General features: G+C 38.2%; 1 protein-coding gene across 8 annotated transcripts in view; it reads right to left on the bottom strand.

Annotated features, from left to right (window-relative positions):
• Positions 1 to 23,827, bottom strand: part of DYRK1A (dual specificity tyrosine phosphorylation regulated kinase 1A) — a 144,271-nt gene that overhangs the window by 17,494 nt on the left and 102,950 nt on the right. For 6 of the 8 annotated variants that reach the window (XM_032354902.1, XM_032354893.1, XM_032354946.1 and 3 more), the window contains 6 exons: positions 20,847 to 21,043; positions 15,952 to 16,071; positions 13,720 to 13,908; positions 9,328 to 9,475; positions 4,351 to 4,637; positions 1,707 to 1,853 (listed from right to left, as the gene is read on the bottom strand). In XM_032354902.1, the coding sequence (XP_032210793.1) occupies positions 1,707 to 1,853; positions 4,351 to 4,637; positions 9,328 to 9,475; positions 13,720 to 13,908; positions 15,952 to 16,071; positions 20,847 to 21,043 (1,088 nt within the window). Of the gene's footprint in view, positions 1 to 1,706; positions 1,854 to 4,350; positions 4,638 to 9,327; positions 9,476 to 13,719; positions 13,909 to 15,951; positions 16,141 to 20,846; positions 21,044 to 23,827 lie in introns of those variants that run through there. The other 2 variants (XM_032354913.1, XM_032354939.1) reach the window with 2 other exon arrangements.

The raw sequence follows: 23,827 nt of genomic DNA, 5'->3' as shown, positions 1-23,827 counted from the left end.
CCTCCAAGCACTGAGCACAGAATCATGAACAAAACACATGAAGTCCCTCCCATCCGGCAGTCCCCTCATTCCTCAACAGGACAGGGCGGATAATTCAACAAACACATAAAATCAAATAACCATCAAAAAGGAAAAATTCCAGAGGCTTCATCAAGCGTGGACCGAATAAAGTGTTCTTTTTTAAGTACAGATTCCGTCACTCAAATACCAAGTGTCTACCACATGCTAGAAACCACACTCAGCAGAACATAGCAATAAACAGAACAGACAAAAATCTCTGCCAAAAAGTTTATATTACAGGGGAAGAAATCACTACTAGACAAATATATAATTAACTATATTATGTCGATGCCAAATAAGAACTACGGAGAAAATTAAAGGGATGGAGAGTGACAAGGGACACTGCAACAGGTACTGGAGGATTACAGAGAAGATGTAGGGAGAGCAAAGACCTAAGTGAGGGAAGGAGCCATGGTGCTCCCTGGAGACAGGGACTTTAAGGCACAGGAAAGAACTAATGCAAAGGCCTTTGGTATGGGCCCACAGTATGGGCCTATGTCTACTGTTTCCAAGGGACACAGAGCAAAGCTTTGTGCTGGGACAGAGAGTGAGGGGAGGCAAGGTCGCAGAAAGAAAGCAGGAGTCAAAGGGAGTAGGGGATTTTCGAGCCACTCAAAGGACTAGGCTTTTACAATGAATGAAATGGAAGCCACTGAAGTTCAGGGGATTTAACAGAATATAGTTAATTATATTTTATCATATTTTAATTATAATTAATACAACAGAATTTAATTTCATACTGTTTAAGCCCATGAAAAAGATACTACTTTACAGGGTAATATTACTGATAACAAAACAAAACCAATCATACACTATGCGAGTCACTGCCCAGGAGTGGCTCACTAGCTATAGTTCAAGTGAATTAACAAGACGGAGGGGACAGGTTTCTGACACCATACTAACAGCTGTATAACCCAGTGTAAGTTAAGTCATTAAATTTTGTTGGCCTTTCTTTTCTTATTTATAAATGCAACGGACTGATTAAGATCTGTAATGGTTAACTTTCCTTTTTAAAAAACGAAAAACCCTGTAATGTTTTAAACCAATGAAAAGTCCAATTTCTCTGACTGCCGGAGAGCATGGCCTCTCCCATGCCCTCTTAGGCACTGCCTCTGACCTCCAAACACCTTCTGAGAACAGACTGAAAACCCATGAATTAGAAGAATTACGTATCATCTGTAGCTGTTAAATTCTATAAGCCCAATTCACCCTCAATTATTCAGATCAAACACCCCACCGCAAGGGCACTGGTCATCACTTCTTAAATTCCAAATCATACTTTCAAAATTTACAGCGATGTTTACATTGTTCTTAGGGTGGCCCTCGTGCCTTTTTATCATCATTTGTTACATTATACATAAAATCTGTAAAAAATTTAAACCAGAATGCTTAACCTTTATTAACTCACTATTCTACTCAGTAGCAAATTGAAAGATCTCATTTCCCACCCCAACATCCTAAACTCACCATTATGATAACTGAAAAAACTTTAAAAATGGATAAATTCAAAAGTCCCAACATTTGAATATTTAAATTAATAGGTATCTTTTCCTAAAAACAATTTTCAGGTTACACTGTCATAGATTAAAAACAAAAAGAAAATTATGAAAACAGAAACAGTATCTTGAAAGCAATCCATCATATACCTCATTGGCTCCACTGAACAGAGGTTCTCCAGTGTGCATTTCAACCAAAATACACCCAAGGGACCACATGTCAATAGCAAGGTCGTAAGGCATTCCCAGTAGCACCTCTGGAGACCGATAAAAGCGACTCTGAATATACTGGTATATCTGAAATATATTTCAATATCGTATTAATTCCAACGTAAGTTTTGTTTAATTATGCTCCACACTGAATTAAGTACATTTAACTAATATTAACAGAAAAAAATAATCGGCTAACTCCTAAATTTGGGTTCCAATTACCCATTTCAACCTTCTACTACAAGTATTATCTAAACAACTAAACATTTCAAGAGTGGTTACTCTGACTGTGAAGTGCAAAACACAATACAAGTCCTTCCATTTAGTCCAATCCTAACTGGTAATTAAGATCCACACCCTAAAACAAATAATTATGCCTTATCAGAAAAAAGACATTATTGAGAATAGTATGTTTCTCTAGTATTCTTTTCTGCTATGGCTGGCACTTGGTTTACCATTAATGGAAGGACTAAATTGTATTTAAATTAACCTTAAGAATGTATTTCAGCATTAAATCAAACAAACTCTGTACAACGTAAATGACAATTCAGGTATGTACACTGTAGTAGCCTCATAGATACATGTGAGAAAGGCTGCTAGTAAAATTCAACTGGGAGTCGTTTCTGACCAATCCCTTCTGCCCTGCACTCTTCCACCTCAGTCTAAGACTTCTTAGGAAAAGAAAACCTTGAAATGGGTAATTTTCAACAAAGTAATCGGAGGAGGTCTTAAGAAACGAATTCATGTTCACTTAGCCACTGTAAATTTGTACCTAGCAATATCATGAAAGCAAAGAAAGTTTTATTTAAAAAGAGATAGAAAGAAACAAAATCCTCCTAACGAAAACTTCCTCACTTAACACTCTCGACTAGGCGGCCAGCAGCACAGTGTGCTGCTTTCTCCTGAATGTTTCTGTGGCTCCCACCGGAAACTCCAGCCAAATCTCCAAGAATAACCTGATGCCCCCATAAGCAGTTCAACCCGACTTTAATGCCTTGTCAGAGTAAAGAAACTGAAATTCAAAGGGACGGAGAAGAAGTATTACATTTTCAAGTTCTCACAGGCCAACAGCACTGGTAAGACCCAAAGACTCCCCACTAGTAAGACAGTCTCATTCCCCGGCTTATACAAGAAGTTTGTCAGTCACCTATACATTTTGGTTAAAAGCAGTGGTTAGGTCATCTACAATGTTGTGCACCAAAATCCCAATGAAATACACCTGCTCTGCCACCTTCTGAGACTGAGACTAGGGTAGGGTCACTGCATGTGTATTTTAGAAAGGATCTCTCATTCTATCTGATACACTGAACACAGTTTAAAACCTCACTGAGCTAAAGGGATAGTTGTCTCAGTTCGGTTGGACACATAGTAGTGTTTGATATTAGTATGGAACATATGATTTTGTTTAAATAGGGGGGAAATTATTCCAAATCTAAATCTATTCAAATGACTCTCAAATGGGCATGTATTTTCCATTCGCAATACACTTTATCCCACATTAACAACTATGAACAGCTCCTGATTTTCAGAGGCATCTGAAACTGCAAATTTTGCTTCCTACTCCTTCAGTTTATTTCAGTGATCTACAACACCACTACCATGAGAGAGCTGCAGAAAAGAACAAGCCTGATAATCCTGTTAGCTGACTATAAATCTTCACGACTGAATTAACCAGCCATATCTAAAACACGAAAAAAAGGTGCATAGGGCAAGAACTCCCATTCACTTGGAAAAACAAAAACTGGAAAGCCAGTATGAAATACTATCTGAATGTTAGTTGTGGTTTTTCTTTTTTTTCCCCCCAAGAAATGCAGCTTCAGTAATTACAAGTAAATAGGAACAGTGTTTAAAGTGAGTACAATATTATCAAATGATTTTAATTTCTTTCAAGAAAAAAGAAACCTATCACTTCTACATTATATGTGAAAAACACTGTTAAGAGAAGCTTTCATAACACTAGAAAGAATAGTGGGAAAAATCTGCTTTCTTAAATCCGCTAAATCTCAATCTGTATTATTGCTACAGACAGGTCTGTTTTTAGCAGTCTGAGGAAAACCAGCGTGGACACGTGTCAGAATTAACAGAGGGAGAAAAAGGTTTAAACTTATTTATCAAAAACAAGTAGGTCTAACCAACTGTGCAATTTCTATACTATATCACCGTGTGTAATGCAAAACTACCTGTATATTTTTAAACCCATCAGTTTTTGAAGAAAATCATTTATCTTGATCTATCTTTGGAGAAGAATTTCACAGCAAGGATTCGAGTACTGGAATATCCCCAAATTCATACTAAAACCTCTACTTGCGAAATATAGTTACAAACCACCTTAGGCATATGAATAATTTTTAAAAATCTACTTTTAAAAAAGCCCAATACCTTCTAATCCAGAATCTTATATTTGCACTTGAAGAGATATGTCCCCAAAACATGTTTCAACACAATGTGATTAGAGTGCTGTATTTTAAGGGTAACTATCCTATAATTACCTCCAAACTGTAAACACATTAATAACATTTCAAGTATCTACCGATACTATTTTACCTAATTCTATTTTAATTCTAAAGTCCTGAAATATACTTACCCTCTGCCCCAACTGACAAGAACTGCCAAAGTCAACGATCTTGATTGCACTGCGTTTGGGGTTACAAAGAAGGATATTCTCAGGTTTTAGGTCACAGTGAATGATACTAAGTTCTGGAGTCGCAAGGAAAAGCAGTGCAGTGCACATCTGCTGTGCAAACTTTCGTGTTAGGTTCAAAGAGACACCTCGAAAATTGGTGTTCCTCAACAAGTCATAGAGGTTGTACGACAGCATTTCAAAAACTAAACAGAGATGGTTTCGAAACATAAAGTGGCGTTTCAAATGCACTGAAAGACAAAAAAAGTTTCATTTTAAATTATACATACCAATAAAATGAGAATAATGTATGCATGAACTCTCAAACAATCTACAACATTTCAATGTCAAATGCAGAGTGAAAATCAAGTTAAAATTTGGAGATCAGCATTCTGCAGTAACAGCACATTCTATAATCAGTCGGGAATATCTAAATTGTTCATCTGCTGAATTAAACAGGTGTGGTGTCTGCCAATAAACAATATAATGTAAGAAGTACCACCAAAAGACTTTGCTTAAAAAAAATGAAGTCAGGTCTGAAAACAAGTAGCAAAGCGACACACAGTACTGAGAATACTTCAGTAACTTTATGCTCACTTCTACAAGAAAGCATTTTTTACTTCCTCAGAGCCCAACCATACAACTTCACCTAAGCTCCACCCACTGGGATCTCCAAGTTGTGACAATGCGGGACTTGGCAGCTCTCTCTGGGAAGGTTTTCAGGCTCTGATACATATCCACATTCTGCTCTGCTGAGCCTGAGATCTCCCTAGTAATTTCCTGCAACAACTGTCAAAGGAAGACACGGATCTTTTTTCTTTTAGGAAAACAAAACAAATATTTGAAACGCACGCTTTATAAGATATTAAAAGAGTTCATAATCAAGTCATTTGATTGTGTTCACCAAACTGGTAAATGGTATATCTTGTACACAACTGAAGGTCTGGGAAAACTTGAAAATAAAGCTCAATCAAAAGAAGAAATTACAAGTACGCTTATGAATGAGAAAAGAGTATACAGGCCATTACATGCTATCACTGCTGACCCTCTAAAAAGGCCTAACACTCACTAAATCGCTTCAAAGACTGTGCTTTTAGTACTAATACTGCCCATCAGATGAGGTCATTCAGTGAAGTGCTGCCCTTCACTGTGAAACTCTCATATACACCAAACTGAACTCAACTGGAATGACATAAAACCACCCATCTGTCAAGGTTACCTTCATTTTTGTCTTTTAGTTTCATAAAAACAGAGGCTCCTCTACAGATCTATCTGGAGTAACCATGGTGGTATTCAAGGTCTGGTCCCTGAGAATGGGGGTTACACTGTGTTGTCCTGCACCGCCTCCTGGGGAGCAGTGCACATCAACACTGTTTTTACATCATCCTGACACACACGATCCAAAGTTAGGATAAATAACATTACAAATACTTCGTAGCTCTATCAGAGCCTATAGTACAACTCAACACTCTACCAATAAAAGGAATCCTTAAAGGTTACTGAAGAATGCATAATATCTGCTCTTAATCACCGAAGTTCATAGGTTTCATACTAAAAACAGAGCTCCACATACAACAGAGACACCCCACAGACTTGATCAAAGTTTTTTTAAATGAAAGAACAGGTTGTGTTATTATTTTTTTTTTTTAAAGATTTTATTCATTTAACATACAGAGATCACAGGCAGGCAGAGAGGCAGGCAGAGAGAAAGGAGGAAGCAGGCTCCCTGCGGAACAGAGAGCCCGATGCGGGGCTCAATCCCAGGACCCTGGGATCATGACCTGAGCCGAAGGCAGAGGCTTTAACCCACTGAGCCACCCAGGCACCCCTCAAAGTTTTAATTTGATTAAGCAATAGCCACAAAAAGAACGCAAAAAAGTAAATGATGCCAGAATTCCAGTTTAATTATGAAAATTCCTTTAAGAAGCTCTGTGATTAGAAAGTTCCTCCAATGGGGATGCCTAGCTGGCACAGTCAGTAAGCATACGACTCTTGATCTCGGGGTCATGAGTTCAAGCCCCACACTGGGTATGAAGTCTACTTCAAAAAAGAAAAGAAAGTTCTTCCAGCGGAAGATCAAGCCACTTGGTTCCACTTGACTTCCCAATTCATTATTCCTTTACTGAGTATCTACAAGGTACTGAGCACTAAAGCCATTGTCAAATCTCCAACACAAGTATATTTATGTATCTTTTAAAACTGAACTTTGGGGATAATGGAGGGTCAGCAAAACTTTGTTCTAGACCTAAACTGAATTTTCTTTTGACTAGATCATGACAGGTACCAAATAATCCAGGTGAGAAATTATGCTACATGGTCAAGTAGTAGTTTTTTTTTTTTTTTTTAAGTTTCAAAGACTTAAGATTATAAAACTCATCAGAATAAATTATATTTATCTATCACACTAAACAAAAGTTATTTATATCAGAAAAGAGCAATATGACTTTGAGACATCTTAAATTTAAGTATCAAATCTAACTGCAGCACTAGGTCTAAATCTAAAGGTTTTATTTGCCTTCCAATAGAGAACCTCAGTTCCTTGAGACACTGTGTATTCACCACCTCCCTAAATAAAAACTTAAAAAAAAATTTCATCTAAAAAACATCAATCATGATTAATGCAACTTTCATAATCATTTTAAAGTTTGCTTAAAAAAAAACAACCTTTATTTATTAAAATTTATTAAATTTTTTAATCTACTAAAAAAGTTTATTAAAAACAAAAATGACAGGCATTATGCTAGCCACCAAGTGGCTAGCATTTATTGAATACTTACTATTTACTTGCCATGTTTTCTTTCAACAAGGCAGAATTAAAATGTTACAGTAATGCTATCAACATATGCTCTACTACTTAAGCAAACACTCAAAATACAACATACAAAAATGAGGAGGAAGAAGTGGGGAAGCATGTCCACAGATTACTTTGTAAGTCAAGTATCCTTCGAATGTCCTTCTTGTGCTTCTGTGTCCCTTAAATGGAAATACACTCAAACTCACACTAAGTTATAACTGACACTGAACAAGAAGTGTTCAGTGAATATGAAAAGCTTTTAAATACAGATGTAATTACAATGGATTATATCAGATATCTACAGAGAGGAAACTAAGAAAGAAAAATTAGTGGTATAAAAGCTCATTTTCTTGCAATACTGAGGAATGAAGGGTGTTCATAAATGAAATCTGATCTTGGTATCTGAACCTTACATTTTTCTTTTTACAGTTTATTTATTTACTTGTCAGAGAGAGAGGCAGAGAGGAAGAGAGAGGCTAAGAGAGAAGCAGGCTCCCCGCTGAGCAAGGAGCCTGATGTGGGACTCGATCCCAGGACCCTGAGATCATGAACTGAGCCTAGGGCAGAGGCTTAACTGACTGAGCCACCCAGGCGTCCCAGAACTTACATTTTTAAACATGCATTTTTTTCTTTTCTGTTTCCACCATTGTGGACAAACTAAAAAACCATAATGCCCTACTTACTCATAAAAAGGTATTTTATTACATAAAATTTAACCTCATGTTTATCAGGTAAAGCCAACATTTCTGAACAGGGTTGCTATGTATACATGCCTACAGGGAACTTCCATAGTTACTTGATCCAAAGGTCTCAATCCTAAAATTAATGGCATCTTATATTTATACTTGACAGCAATTTATTACTCAGTGGCACATAAAATAATGCGGTCTTACAATCATTAGCATCATAGATTTGACTGAGAATAGTATTAAACAAGGCATAATTACTGATGTTATGCCCATGTATCAACTGATCCTAGACTTCACTGTTTGTTTTTAAAGATTTTATTTACTTATTTGAGAAAGAGAGAGCGTAAGGGAGGGACAGAGGGAGACGGAAAGGGAGAAGCAGGCTCCCTGCTGAGTAGGAAGCCCATCACGGGGCTCAATCCCAGGACCCTGAGATCACGACCTGAGCCAAAGGCAGAGGCTTAACCAATCGAGCCACCCAGGTACCCCTAGATTTCACTATTTTCATAATTATTCTATCTTCTTTTTGTTTTCAGGAAAAACACTGTAAGACAATGAAACAACAGAGTCTGACTCGGGCACAAGTAGGTTCAGATGCTAGCTGCAGAGGCCTGGGAACTTGGTTATGTTATTCTTTGTATAAACTGTCTATAATGGGGGCACCTGGGTGGCTCAGTGGATTGAGCCTCTGCCTTCGGCTCGGATTGTGATTTCAGGGTCCTGGGATCAAGTCCCACATCGGGCTCTCTGCTCAGAGAGCCTGCTCCACCCCCCACGGCCTACTTGTGATCACTCTCTCTTTCTCTCTCTCTCTGTCAAATAAATAAATTAATTAATTAAAAAAATAAACTGCCTATAATATAAGGATTTCCTTATAAGTATATATATTATGTATCTAATAAGTTTCCTTACAGGACTGCTGTGACTATTACAGATGATGGAGAAAAACACGAGGAATATGACAGGAGTCTGTTAAAAAGTGGCTTTTACCACTTTTCTGCTACAGTTTTTAAGTCTTAAGCTTCTAATGCTGCCAAACTAACAGAACCTGGGGAGGAGTCTGAGATCTTGGCTAAGATAATCCAAAACTGGTTCTATAATATATTAGCTTACTTCTAATTTCTAAGCTGTATTAGAAATGGTTAAAGTTACCGAAAAGAGGACCCCTGGGTAAAACTGCACCATTAAAGCCAAGAAATGGCACTAGTAACTTGTAAAATATGACACTATTCTTGACTCTTTCTAAATTATATGCCACCTGGAATGCCCATTCCCCAAGATCTAGAGTGTTACTGCCAACTCGAATAACTTACATAACTCTACACCCCCCAACAAAAGTAAGCAGTTGAATTTTTAACCTAGCACTTTAAGATATAATCAATGTATTTTCATACATAAATAGCCATTAACTCAAACTTCTGGTCCATACGAGGACACGTGGCTTTATTTGTTCTTTACCTATGTAGTATTTCATTTCAGTGTCATGTTTGTTCATGAGCTCAAGAAGTCGCACTTCTATCTGGGCTTGATTCAGAAAAGCCTTCTTGTTCTTTATTATTTTAATGGCAACCCATTCTTGCTCCACACGATCATAAGCCTTTACAACCTGAAAGAGAAAAAGGAGGAATCATTCTCTACTTCATTAGTGGCCATAATTTCGTATTTTACAATTCACCTTAATTGTATATTTACCTAATTCTCACTTTCCTGACCTCCCTAAGCAGAAGAGGCCCTATTCATTTCCATTTAGTATCATTCATCTATTACTTTACAGTCAACTTTAAGTCAATCTTTTTATTAGATTTTATTATTTCTTTATTTGAGAGGTAGAGAGAGCATGAGCACGATCAGTGGGAGAGGGAGAAGGAGAAGCAGACTCCCCGCTGAGCAGGAAGCCCCATGCTGGGCAGATCCCAGGACCTGCGCTCACCTCAGATCACAACCTAATCTAAAGGCAAATGCTTGCTTAACCGAAATGAGCCACCCAGGCACCCCAAAGTCAGTCATTTCAATTAACTTTCTTTTGTATCCTTACACTGTTTCTAAATACCCACAATATCGCCTTCTTTTTAAGAAAAGCTAGATTAACTCTTTTCCTCCAGAAGTCAGTTATAAATCTTGTCAAGTGCTTTGGTTTGGGAGAAAGAACCTGATTTAAATCTCAAGTATAGGGAGCCTGGGTGGCTCAGTGGGTTAAAGCCTCTGCCTTCTGCTCAGGTCATGATCTCAGAGTCCTGGGATGGAGCCCCACATCCGGCTCTCTGCTCAGCGGGGAGCCTGCTTCCTCCTCTCTCTCTCTGCCTGCCTCTCTGCCTACTTGTGATCTCCATCTGTCAAATAAATAAATAAATAAATCTTTATTATAAATAAATAAATAAATGAATCTCAAGTATACATGTAAAATATTTTAAAAGTTCTAAGTCATTTGAAAAATGCAGATAACTTCCTAACCTTAAATTAGATTTTCAGAAATTAAAACACAGGTATTTAACAAAAGACAAATCTAATACAAATTACCAGGGAAGCTCCATGATAAAAGTCAAAAGCCACAATTAGATGGTCTTGATAGTTAGAAAATCAACGCCAAGAAAAAAGGAGAGCTCATGAGCAAATCACGATGTACAGCTCTTGTGTTAATTTTACTTGTGGGACGTAACTAGTAACACGGAGGACACTGAGTAAAGGAGTGGAGAAGTGAGTTGGGCGAAATCGGAGGGGGAGACGGACTGTAGGAGACCGTGGGCTCTGAGAAACAATCTGAGGGTTTTGGAGGGGAGGCGGGTAGGGGGTTGAAAGAGCCTGGTGGTGGGTATTAAGGAGGGCATGTATTACATGGAGCACTGGGTGTGGTGCATAAACAATGAATCTTGGAACACTGAAAAAATAAAATTAAATTAAAAAAAAAAAAAGAAAAAAGGAGTTTCATATTATTAACAAAGAGATTTACATAAAAATTAGAAAGTCAATGCACAGATAAAACTATCCACAAATCAGAAACCCACTATAACTGATTAAAAGTTAAATTTATAATCTATGTAGTATAAATAGGCAATAGCTTTATCCATTTTCTAGCACATTCACGAAGTCTGGAGATGTAGGGAGAATTCGCCTTGTGATTCTGATGTGTAGGCTGAGTCCCACTGGAGAAGAGAAGTGAATGGACCGCATGTTCCAAAATTTACATCAGTCAAGGTTAGATATATTGTCAAGGATTATATATGCTTCAGTTAAAATCAAACTTGGAACGAAAAATGCAATTATTTCTGGTTTCAACCCATTTTAAAAAATACAATCTATTATCTTTAAAATCAGAGATTACCCCGGTAAACATCTGACCAAGTGGTTTTGATATTCTTCTGTACTACTGGCACCAAGAGCTGTAGTTCCATGCCCAGATCCCAGTGGTCTCCAGGACAAAGGCCAGCAGCAGGGCCCAACTATTTACTGACTTAGCAAATAGTTAACTGGCTAAATGCTAAAGCAATGGTTTTTGACCCTGAATTACACATTCAACAGGCAGTTTGAAAAATACAAATGCCCAGGATCCAGTCACAGAGATTCTGATTTAACTGGTTTGGAGCCTAGGCACCAGTCCTCTCCCCGCAAACCTCCCTGGGAAATTTCAATGTGCAATCAGGACTGATAACAACCACTGGCAAAAGAAATGAAGGAGTCCCTTATATGACAAAGATCTGGCAGAGTTTAGAGAAAGTCTGACCAAGACAGTACGGAAGACATTACTTGGTGAGTGACAGGTCCAGAACCCGAACACCCTTCAGCTTAAGGGAGGCATCCGTCTGACCCGATGTGATGGGGTGTAATGTCAAACAGGCCTCTATTTTCAAAGATCTAACTACGCTCACTTGCTCTCAGGAATTAAAGTATGAGAAAATTAAAGTGAAGAGGAGCAGAAAAACATCACTCTGAACTCAAAGACTAAATATTTAGCGAAAACTTTAAAAAAAGGAAAACAAAGTTTAGAGTCTGCTGTATGGCTACAATTTTCATGGCGGACAACATATTAGTTAGAAGAATGTCCTGCTGGGGGACCTAGGTGGCTCAGTCATTAAGCATCTGCCTTCAGCTCAGGTCATGATCCCAGAGTCTTGGGATTGGGCCCTGCATCGGGCTCTCTTCTTGGCAGGAAGCCTGCTTCTCCCTCCCCCACTCCACTTGCTTGTGTTCCCTTCCTCACTGTGTTTCGCTCTGTCAAATATAAATAAAATCTTAAAAACAGAGAGAAAAAAAAATGTCCTGTTGAAGGCAACTTCCTGAACAGGTGGTATAATTTTCAAGATGAAGACAGCAATCCCTCTATCTAGGGTGTTCATCGCCTTACTAAAATCTGGGCCACAGAAATGCCTCTCCTTAAGAGACTGAGAGAGAAGTAGAAGCTGCTTCTCACAAAAAAGTAATATTTCATAAAGAGGAACTCCCAAACTACTGAGAAACCCTAACTCAAAGAAAAAGAGCTTACAAATCAAGGAAAAGTTCTCTGAGTTATGTACAATTATCAAAATTCCTTGAAATCATGGAAAGGGGGAGGTATTTTATGCAGATGACAGGAGGGCCTTGTACAGCCACAATGGCATTACAGAGGTCCTTTAGCAACCTCGTGCGTATCTCCTTACAGGTTTAATAGCTGCCATTCTTGTGGGTCTACACCTGTGGCTGCTACTGACCTACCATATACTTTTTGTCCTAAGCATGATCAGACTGACACACGAAGAATTTTCCCTCACAGGTTGAAAAGAGGCATTTTTCCTTTATCAGGGCAGGAACAGATCAATAAGAGCATGTATTCTGTACTTTAAAAAAAAAAAAAAAACCCAAAACAAACATTTTTAAAAAGTAGTTCAGGAAAAGTCATTTTGCACGGCATTCTATCCTCATTACTGAGAAGTCAGAAGTGGTGTTTGGACTGCAGGTTAATAACGGACTCCAACACAAAGTCTGCCAGGCAAAGGAGACGGGAATCAACAGTAAATCACACCTCAAACAAAACCAAACCAACCAGAGGGACCGGATGAGATAGGATTGACAAGCGGGAGTAGCTGGCGGTCCACAGCCAGAGAAAAAGTTTTTAAAAGACCCAAGGACAAAGGTGTGATGGCTCTGGTCTGAGCATAGCTGATACAACAGAGAGACGTATTTAGGGTTTTGTGCTTTGTAGCGAGGCCAGGTGGGCAGGTGAGGAGGGGAGAGCTATGAGCGGAGAAGCAGCCAGAAACAAAGATAAACACCAGGTCTCTTGGGGAGCCCTTTCCTGACTCTTCCTGCTAAAAGCTGCTGAATGAGCCTCTCCATCACAAACACCCCCATGACAGTACCAGCCATGCTGCTGCTGGGAGAACAGGAAGAGGAAATCCTAAAGACCATCTGCCCACTTCAAGGCCTGGTAACAGAAGGTGACACAGCCCCTGGCTTTCCCAGACTCCAAAAAAGTAACAGGGCACCTGCTGTGCCAACGGAATTCTTATCTTTTTAAAAAGGATTATCAGGCAGGAAGGTAATTACTTCTAGCATCCACATCGAAGAATCATCCAGGCTATACGAGAGGAGCAATACCACGTATTAGTGATTACAACCCACCACTCAGTCATTAGTAAGATACGCACTAGAGAGCTGCAGAGCTGCTCTAGAGAGTAGATATGGACAAAGAAAGTCTAATGGAGTTTTAGAGCTGACGTAGTTTTACTAGCTTTAAAGAAGTATGATAATCCAAATGTTCACATATCCACTGTTTACAATATATTACAAACACTGAAAGTACCACTGAGGGAAAGGTGTAACAACATGATTCACTATCAAGTTCTAATTTAGGAAATTCAGCATTTTCCATTAAATTACCTGTCCAAAGGAACCTTTGCCAATCAAGGAGTCAATTTCGTAACGATCCATCCACTTCTCTCCGTTTTTTACAATATAATCATAGTTATCATCATCATAACCATCATTGTAAACCTTCCGCTCCTTCTTATGACTAGAATCGTCTCCCTGGCCCTGTTGGTGTCGTCGCTTCTTTTTTGCATAGTAAACCTGAAACGAGAGTATACAGTGTTTACTCAATAATTTAAATCTTTGGCGGTTAGCAGGAGGCATACACATATATACATACACACGTACACACGTATGATATATATCAAGAACATGTATGAGACAAGTCTGTCATCAGGAGGCAATTGATGAATTTTTATTCTTTATAACAAATACCAAAAAATGAAATAAAGAACTTTCTACAGTTGCTATTAGAATTACATAATAACGCGGATATATAACCAATGAAAAATGTCTACCCTGAAATTCACTTTTCTCTTACACTGTTTGTACTTATAAATAGATGTTAAGTGACGAGTCCAAAGTAGCCCATTCAAGAAGACTAACAGGGCCCAATATACATTTAAGTCTTAAACTAGGGTATAATTTCTATACAATGAGGGGGCACAGCTCTTAAGAGTGTAATACAAGGGATTTGGCAGGAAAAATCTAGAGAAATGCCAATGTAATCAGCAAACACCAAACCAAATAAAGAGCATTTTCATCCTCCTCATGTCAGTATCTTCATGCCCTCTGCCAGGCCAACCCAATTTTACATTTGCTCTGAAGGCAAAAAGTTTTAAATATGAAAGTCAAGATACATATGAACTGAAGTTCTACTAATACAAAAGACCCTCTTAGAAGTGCCCACTTTTTAAGTCTCTAACAAAGTAACAATTAATGAAAAGCAGCCACTCCCTCTCCCTCCCCACACTACAGGCCATAAATCCTGTGACTGATCAGAGTTATTTTCCTTACTAAATTGTTTCTAAGACCAGTAAGAAATAACAGGTAGACTAGGCAATAGCCCATGTAACTAGTAACTAACTGAGGAAACTCTAAATTACACTGCATAGAAAAACCTCAGAACAACTCTAGTTTACAAGATGGCGAAACAGTTAAAAAACGATCTTCAGCAAAGCTACTGTTTTTGGTGAAACTTTTGTTTCATCAAAGCTTAACAACAGCTTTGTTAACAACTTTTTTAGTTTTGTTAACAGTTAACCAAATATTAACAAACTGACATGAATAAACTGTTAATAATTTATCATATTTTTCAGGTAATCAAAAGCTAGTTTGGCACATCTTTTCTAAATCATCAATTGTGTACAAAACCCAATTGAAAAGTGTTCCTCACTGAGTTCATTCTAATCATATCTTTCCACATTGCCACAGTAATATAACAATACTGGCATTAAATGGCATCAAAGTGCAGTAAAATTTACACATATGTAAGAACATCCTTTTAGTTAAATACCTCTAGAGCTGCTAGAGCATAACCTTTTGGTGTGACAGGACACAGGGCTCCCATGAAGTGGAAAGGAAGCAGAGGCACATCTACTCCTCTCCAGAAAAGCTCATTTCATAATTAATTACAAAGCTAGAGCTGAGGCTAGAAGCAAATGACAAGTCAAAGGTCTAAGACACCAGAAAAAAATTTATTCAAGTGAAGAGCCAAGTTGGAATAGGAGTAATTCAAAGTGCTAAATGGGGTTTTTTTCTTAATCTATTTATATCCACCAAAAATGTTTTTAAATATCTTAGTACAGAATAACACACATAAAAATTTAAAAGACAATTTAAAACCATAGAAATATATATATACATATCAAATAAATTAGGACAAATGCCTCTTAACTGGGTATAAATAGATCTCTGAGCTTCCTGATATCCATGGCAAAAACAGAAAGAGATATATAACATTTAAGCAAAATTCTAGCATATACATAATTTTACAGTGTCCTTAGTCCCTTCCTTTCTTCTTTCTTGTTTTGGAGAAGAGTTATTACAGAATTAATATCATCATATATTAGATACAACTTTGAAAAAAGGGAGAAGTTATCCCCAAATATCTTAATTTTTGGCAGTCTCTGTTAATAGATTTTTCTTCTACAATGTAATTATATTATCTATAAATCTTTAACTTACCAATAACCATCAATATTACAATCACTGGGAATAAAGTTTACTATGTTTAAAAGGGCCACAAAATAACTTTTCTTTCCTGCTCTATTGCAAGATATGCTGTTAAATCAATGGTCTTACCTCATTAATATGCTTATATGTTTTGATCAAGTCAACAGAAAGTTTTCTCAGAGGAGCAGTTGCTGGATCACGGAAGCTTTGGGGCATCCGCCTCTGTAACATGACAATATCAGGCATCACCTTAAATAGACAGAAAAGACTAGCACTTTAACTATACTTCACTGGTGCAAATCCCCTCTCTTCTGAAACCTGTATGTATGTATTAAAAAAAAAACAAAAAGATATCTACATTAGAACATTATACATTCTCTCTCAGTTATCTCTTTCAACCAGATTCCAGTGAAGAAACCACTGGAACAAATCAATGAAATGAGAAGATAATGTGCCAGCTGCCCAAGGCTTTCGAACTTGTTCCTCAGATTAAACAGTAGGATCACAGACATGGCGGGGGCCAGGAGACACACAGGATGCTGCCCAAAGAGGGCTTCTTCACCGTACAAGGAGTAACTTCTGAATTATTCCTAAAGTCCGACCTGCTTGACAATAGAGAAATCCAACATGCAGCTTCCCAGGACAGGATTTCAGGCCCGACTTGGCACCACGAAGCCAAGCAAGGAGGCCACGGAGCAGGGACAGAGCACGGCACTGCTCCGCTCCCGAGATCAAGAGTCAGGCACAACCAACTGAGCTACCCAGGAGCCCCTGCAACTTGTTTCTTTAACACAACTGAGGAAATCATGCTCTCCACGGTAACATGCCTGACCTTACCTTCCACATGCCCGTCCCCCTCAGCACCTAGCACCACCTGACAGACTGTACGGACTCATTTACTGGTTTAGGCTCCTCTCCTTCTCCTTCCACTACAGGAAGAACTCGGTGAGGTCAAGGATTCCTTTGTTCAGTACTGTATTCCCTTTGCCTAAAACAGTGGTGGGCACATACATGTTGAATAAATATTTGTGGAATAAACAAATGAATCCATTATACCAAAATCTCTACTTCCAATTACACTAGGAGCTGACCACAGATAAGTTCCAGAGAACGCCTTAAAGCTCATGGAACTCTTTTAAAAATGAATTTCAACCACATTCCATTAACAACCCCTCCCCCATCCAAATAATAAAGACCAAAAAATAAGCGTATGAATGTATTAAAAATTCACTTTATTAAAAATAAGACATATACAAAACTTCAAATGTGTTTTGAGTTTTTAACTTGCCCATCTACAATTCCACTGATATTTAAACATCTGAAAAACAGAACCAATGACTACATCTTTCCAGGAATAATTATGCTCACTCAAAACACAAAAATCACACAATCAAGACACCAATTTTGAATATACAGACATACAAGAAACTGGATAGGAACTAATTCTGACTGAGTAACGATGGTTTTCCTGCACTCAATACGAGTCTGTGCTGTGTGCTTGGCATTTCATAAAATATCACTAACCTCTTCCGAAGTTGGCCAACTCTGTCTCTGAGGCCCAACTGATGAGCTAATTCTAAACACCTTACTTTTCTTACATACTTCTTGCAAGAGAAATTACCACCTCAGAGGAATCTGTATATATAAGCCAGATATATTCTACCCACAATTAGCCTTCATACCAGATTACATTTCATTGCTTCAAAATGGCACCTCGTACAGACCCAAGTGTCCAAACTATATGGGAAGAGCAAACTCAACTCTACACACTAAGTAACACTCCCTTCACTAACTTTCATTGCGATTTCACGTTAGGCAGCCAAATCTGTGTTTCAATACTGTGCTGCTGTAAGCACAATTAGGAAATAACATTTCCAAACACTCAGGGACAAACCTACACTAGACTCAAGGCTGGCCCCGAAGAATTTGAGGCTTTCTCCCTTTCCCGCTACTTCTCATCAGAAAGCCAGGAGAACACAGAGGAACAGAGCAAGCTCCCTTCTTCCCTTCCACAGTCAGAAGAAAACCTGTTGTGTTCAGAGAACCCAGGAAGGAGCTCATCAGGCTGTTCCTGTCCCTCAGCCTCCCCACCCGTCCTCACAGCAAAATGGCCAGTTGATGAGCTATCCTCCTGCTGCCTCAAGCTATCTGGCTCTGGAACTAGGAAAACCCACATTCCCAGTGCTCACAGTTCTTGGACCTTGCTGGGTGAACACACAGATCACAGAGTGAAGAAAAGCACAGTTTGCTTACCCCGCTTAAGAAAGTTACAAGAGCTTAAACAATCTCTTGTGTTTTTTTCCTGTGAAGATTCCAGAGTATACGCTTCAGAAATTTATTTAAAACCTGTCTTTCAGCTTAGTAATACCTACTCTATCCATTTTATTTAAATTTATCTCATATTTTCATATATAATGAAGAATTAGAAGCACTAGATTTTGCCTTCCTTGCTATTCTGAGAGTGACCGCTACAGCTGAAAGCCACAGGCAGCACACATCCAGAGTCCCAGGGAGTCCACGAACTACGGAAGGTACTGCGCAAACGCTCATGGCGCAAAAGGACCGAGCATTCCTAACATCAAGCATACTTTTCTACGATTCCTTCTACCACATTTCTCTTGCTTCCTAAATTTATCTTTTGAACAAAACTGGGTTTAAAAACTTATATAAGACACACCACTCATATAACCAGAAATGAAATGTTAACGTTAGCTCATTTCGATTATTTGTTCAATAAATCTTTTGGGGAGAAAAACATACTGATAGGATGATTATTAAGAAACCACTGCAATCAAATAATAAAATTATAGAAGTTTACAGCTAGATTTAAGTTTAGAGAAGTTTAGGTTTAGGTTTAGTCTAAGGTCCCAATCTCACCTTCAAGGAACAGAGAGAAGGGTCCATGTGACCTGACTCGCCTCACACAACCACATCATGAGTCAGGACCTTGAGCCTGTGTTTTAGGACCTCCAGACCATGCCATATCAATGCAGTTTTAGTGTTTTATACTTCAGTTATAAGAAAAACCTCTTCTAATCTGCCTCATTAGGTTCGGAAATTCCTGGGGTTGGCAGAAATATCTGGCTGAATATTGTTACTTAAAAGACATTCTTTTTGTATCATATGAATCTTTAAAAGTATTTTATAACTTAAAATGGAAATACTAAATGAATTATTTATCTTAAAATCACCCACAAATAAGATGTTAGCTGTATCTAAAAACAGGTACTGCACTAACTGAATTATAGTTACAATAATAAAACCTAACTGTAAAGGCCTGCAATGTTTTCCAGCACTCCGCAGGCCCCAGGTGCTACAGAACAGAAGAGCGCTGTGTCTAAGAAGAAAAGAACCTGAGCTAGACTTCCAAGTCTACTGCTTGAACACTTGGAGAAGTCACAGATGGGAGCTCAGTCTGTTCAGCTGTAAAATATTAAAAACAGGTACCCTGCCTAAGAGGCTGCATTTTGAACAGAGAAAATGAATCCAAACATACTGTTTCTTTAAAGTACTGGTGACTCTTGACCAATGCGAGAGTTAGGAATACCAACCCCCACCCCTGCCCCATGCAACTGAAAATCTCTCCAAAAACTTACTTACTGATAGCCTACTGCTGACCAAAGCCTTGCCAACGAACTGCTGATTAACACATACTTTGTATTTTATATACGCTATCCTTAACAATAAAGTAAGCTAGAGAATGGAAACTATTACTAAGAAAATCCTAAGGAAGAAAAAAATATATTTACATTACTATACACTATTTATCAAAAAAAAAAAAAAAAATCCACGTTTAAGTGGGTTTGCTCAATTCAAACCCATGTTGTTCAAGGGCCAACTGTACAATACAAATGATTCCTTGTGCTATTACTACTTTTTGGATGTCCACAGAACTTTTTTCTGGTATATACACACTCTCCAGCTTTAAACATTCAACTGCTCCAATTCTCAAATATAAACCTTCTCAATTTACTACATAAAACAAATTCTTAAGTCTTGTCATAATTCATCTTACTATTAACTATGAATGTTATTCACATGCTACATACACTTTATAAATGTAAAGCCAGATCAAGTGCTGACAAAAATCTTAATAAATACTAGGGGGTGCCCCCTCATCATAATGCTACTTTACTACAGCCAACTGCCTATTAAAACCACATGCTAGTGAATTAAAATAAAGAACATTTCCTATAAATAATCCAGCATAAGAAATACATTGAAATTTTCCAAGTTTTTGATCATCATTTGATATATTAAACAACCTAAAGAACACAGTGGCAACCCCAATTCCGAAGTGCATGGAAAAAAATCCTTGGTCGGCGTTCATCATACCCTCCATCCTGGTGGAGAAAGAAATTTTACCTCAACTATAGTTAGTAAAAAAAACAAATTCTCCCAAACCAAAAAGCAATGCAGTGAGTGCAGTTAATTCAGGAAATATTACGAATGCACACATACACACATGCACACACGTATACACCTATGTATAGTGAGAGATTTCCACATTTACTGTTAACCATCCATTAAAAAAATAGGCTGACTCTCTAGTCTGAATATGAAAATGACCAGCAAGATTAATTTGCTTTACATTCTTTTTCATTTTAAGAAGTTTCATACATACTGTGATAAATGTGCACTAAAATAGTTTAAACAGCATAAAATCAGCTCTGTAAGTCTGTGATAATGGAATCTCACTTGTTTTCCTTTAACTTTATTTTTCTTACCCACCTTTTCATAAAAATACGCTTTCAGTTTATTTTAATTAATATTCTTTAAAAATAACTTTTCTCCTCCCTATTACAGAACGAGAAAATGTGCTTCTGGTTTGAGTGTTTTTAATTAAGTGGGATACAAAGAAAAAAGAAAAAGCCAACAAACTTTTGAATGCATACTTCTTATCATCCCTCATGTGGCATGTAAAACTGAAAACCATTAAACCATTTTTGTCTATTTACTGTTGTCCCATGTTAAGGAATAAACCACCACACCAACAAATCGTTTCTGCTATATTGCAAACTTACCTGATTAGTTAGAGGTTGCTGAATCTGGTCAGAATAAGATAAGGCAGAAACCTGTTGGTCACTTATGTTTGGCTGGCGACGGTCACTGTACTGATGTGAATGGGGCATCTGTCCAGCCATCTGAAGGCCAGCAGCATGGAATGAAAATGACGGTGCAAGCCGAACAGATGAAGGTTTGCATGCTGAAGTCTCTCCTCCTACAAGAAGACAACAAGTGAAGTTGAAAGGATGTATTTATATCCTAAGGTCTCCATCTTTTGACCTGATAGTTCCTTCCATAAGGACCTTAGGATGTTTGGTAATACTAAAAACTTTTAAAACTACAAAGTGCAAACAAGAACGTGCACTTGACAAAACAGTTCTTTGTTAGATGTCATAAAATACAGTGATTCAAGTGTCTATAAATCTGTAGTCAGAGAAAACCTTAAGGAAATCTTTTTGTAAAGCAACAAGATAACCACCCTTAATACTTATTTTCACGTATGAGCTTTTCATCAATCGAGAACTGTTCAAGTTGCACAAGTAATCTCTGATTTCTCGAGAAAGCCCTCTCCAGCAGATCAGCTCCTTAGAAACCAGTGCAAAGGAACACTGCTCAGACACTGCTTTGTACCTGCCAGGTGTATGCAATCAATACTCCAGCATCCCCCAAACCAAGCAAACCATCTGTCTTCACGGTGCTCACCACTAACACCGGTAATTCAAAGTTAAACAGACAACACATAGGCACAAATTCACAGGACGCTGGATTCCTCCAAACTCTTCTGACACAGTCCTCAGAGCACCCAGAGCAGGTAAGCTCACCCCAACCATGAATGGCCGATAATTACCCCACAGGTAGGCTTTGACCACAGCCACAATTTTCACCGTAGACACGGAAAATTAACACTTGGTCAAAGTTACGTGGTAGTCAATTAATAAAAGTTAATTCTTCCTTTAAAAAAAAAAAGAAAAAAAAAAACTTTCTTCTTAAATTCAACCACACTTTTAATCACAGACTAAAGCCAAAGGCAAAATGTCAAATCCTGGTCAACGAACTGAGGACCCAGAATTCTTGAGCTTGTCTTCCTGAATAAACCAGCTACCTCCAACCGTAATTTCCTAAAAAAACAGTAGCAGTATCTACCTCAAAAGCCCGTGGTGAGGGTTAAGTGCTTTCATGTGTAGAATACTTAGAACAGCTCTGGCAAACTAATAGATGGTCCAATACTGGCTGCAGCCGCTGCAGTGCGATGGGCAGGACAGCGGAGAGAGCACCCGCTTCTGGGCGCTAACAAGCTCTACCGGAATGTCGCACAGACTCCCCAAACCGAAGAGGACAAAGCTCAATTCTCTCAAGTTCCACTTCTATTTTCTACCACAGCGAATGACACCGCCTTCCTCCGCGTCAACAGAATCAAAGCTCCCGGAGTCGAGTGAGAGTTCTTTTCCTCCACAGACCGACCTCACGCAAACAGCTGCCCCATCTTGCTGGTTCCACCTCCTGCGGAACATCCAAATACAATCACTTCTCATCTCCACCAACCCATGTCTCACTTAGAGGACTAAAAGAGATTCCTAAGAGCTCCTTTTATCTTTGCCCATTTCTGGATTCCTTCAGTAAGATACTAGAGTGACTCTTCTAAAGTGCACATCTCGGGTCCTACCCCCTTACTGAAACATAGCGATAACCTGCCTTGGCACTGGCTTCAGACCTTAGCTTCTGTCTCCCTCCACTACAGAGTGAGCTCCTTAACGGACCCACAGTACATGATCAGTAAGTATTTGCTGAACAAGTAAAAGGACAGTGCTACCATCAGGATAGATGGGGTAATTTTCTAAACATTTCATTACTTATACTAAAAAAATACAGTCAACTTAATTACATAGAATAACTGTGTTCAGTTAACAAAAAAAAAAAAACAAAACAAAACCTGGGGTGGGGAGGCAACTGGGTGGTTCAGTGGGTTAAGTGTCTGCCTTCAGCTCAGGTCACGGTATCAGGGTCCTGGGATAAGCCCCGCAGCACTGGGCTCTCTGCTCAGTGGGGGAGTCTGCTTCTCCCTCTCACTCTACCTCTGTCTCTCTCTCTCAAATAAACAAATAAAATCTTTTTTTTTTTTTAAACTTGGAAACTTTATCATAAGGATATACTGAGGACGCTCACAAAGACAGGGAAAAATGTTTATTCTGGTATTGTCTGCAATAGCAAAAAAAGAAACCTAAATGTCAAGTAATAGAGGAAAAGGGAGGCTTTACATTTGCATGTTAAAAATCACAAAAAAACTGGGAAGGAATATAAACATACATAAAAAAGATTGAGTTCTCCGATATATAAATAGCTCTTATAAATAAACAGTAAAAATAGTAAGGCCCTAAATGACAAATTAACCACTTTAAGGTCTTGGTTTCCCCATCCATGCAGCAGAGCTATTATTATCCTAACCTATTCCCTTAGGTATATTATGAAGTTCTTAAAAATAAGATACCACAAGTAAGTCATGAATCCTAGTACTGTTAAAAAAAAAAAAAAAAAGCTTCTATTATCAATATCATTATTATAGACTATGTTTAAACTTACTTATATATATAGAAATAAGTACAAAAATCATTAGTATACAGATCAATTATAATCAACTAAACCTGTGACAACGAAAAAAAAATGGCAATCACGCCAGAAATCCCCCCAACACCACTTCCATGACCCGCTCAATCAATACCCAAGCCCCCAAAGTTACTATCTTGATCTCCAAACCAGATTAGTTACAACTTTACAAGTTCACTTCATGTTACGTTTATAAATTGTGGTTTGTTCATTATCATTACTTTATGGTATCCCATTATGTGAAGATGTTCTGATTTACTTATCTCTTTGACTTCTGATTGACATTTGGGTTATTTCCAGTTTACAGGTTATTATAAATAATGCCACTTGGGGGACGGGGGCACCTGGGTGGCTTAGCTGTGAAGCATGTGTCTTCCACTCAGGTCATGATTTCAGG

This window comes from Mustela erminea, chromosome 1 (genome assembly GCF_009829155.1).
Source record: "Mustela erminea isolate mMusErm1 chromosome 1, mMusErm1.Pri, whole genome shotgun sequence".
Classification (NCBI taxonomy): domain Eukaryota; kingdom Metazoa; phylum Chordata; class Mammalia; order Carnivora; family Mustelidae; genus Mustela; species Mustela erminea.
Note: the sequence above shows the minus strand (reverse complement) of the source record. Positions and strands in the feature narration are given on the sequence as shown.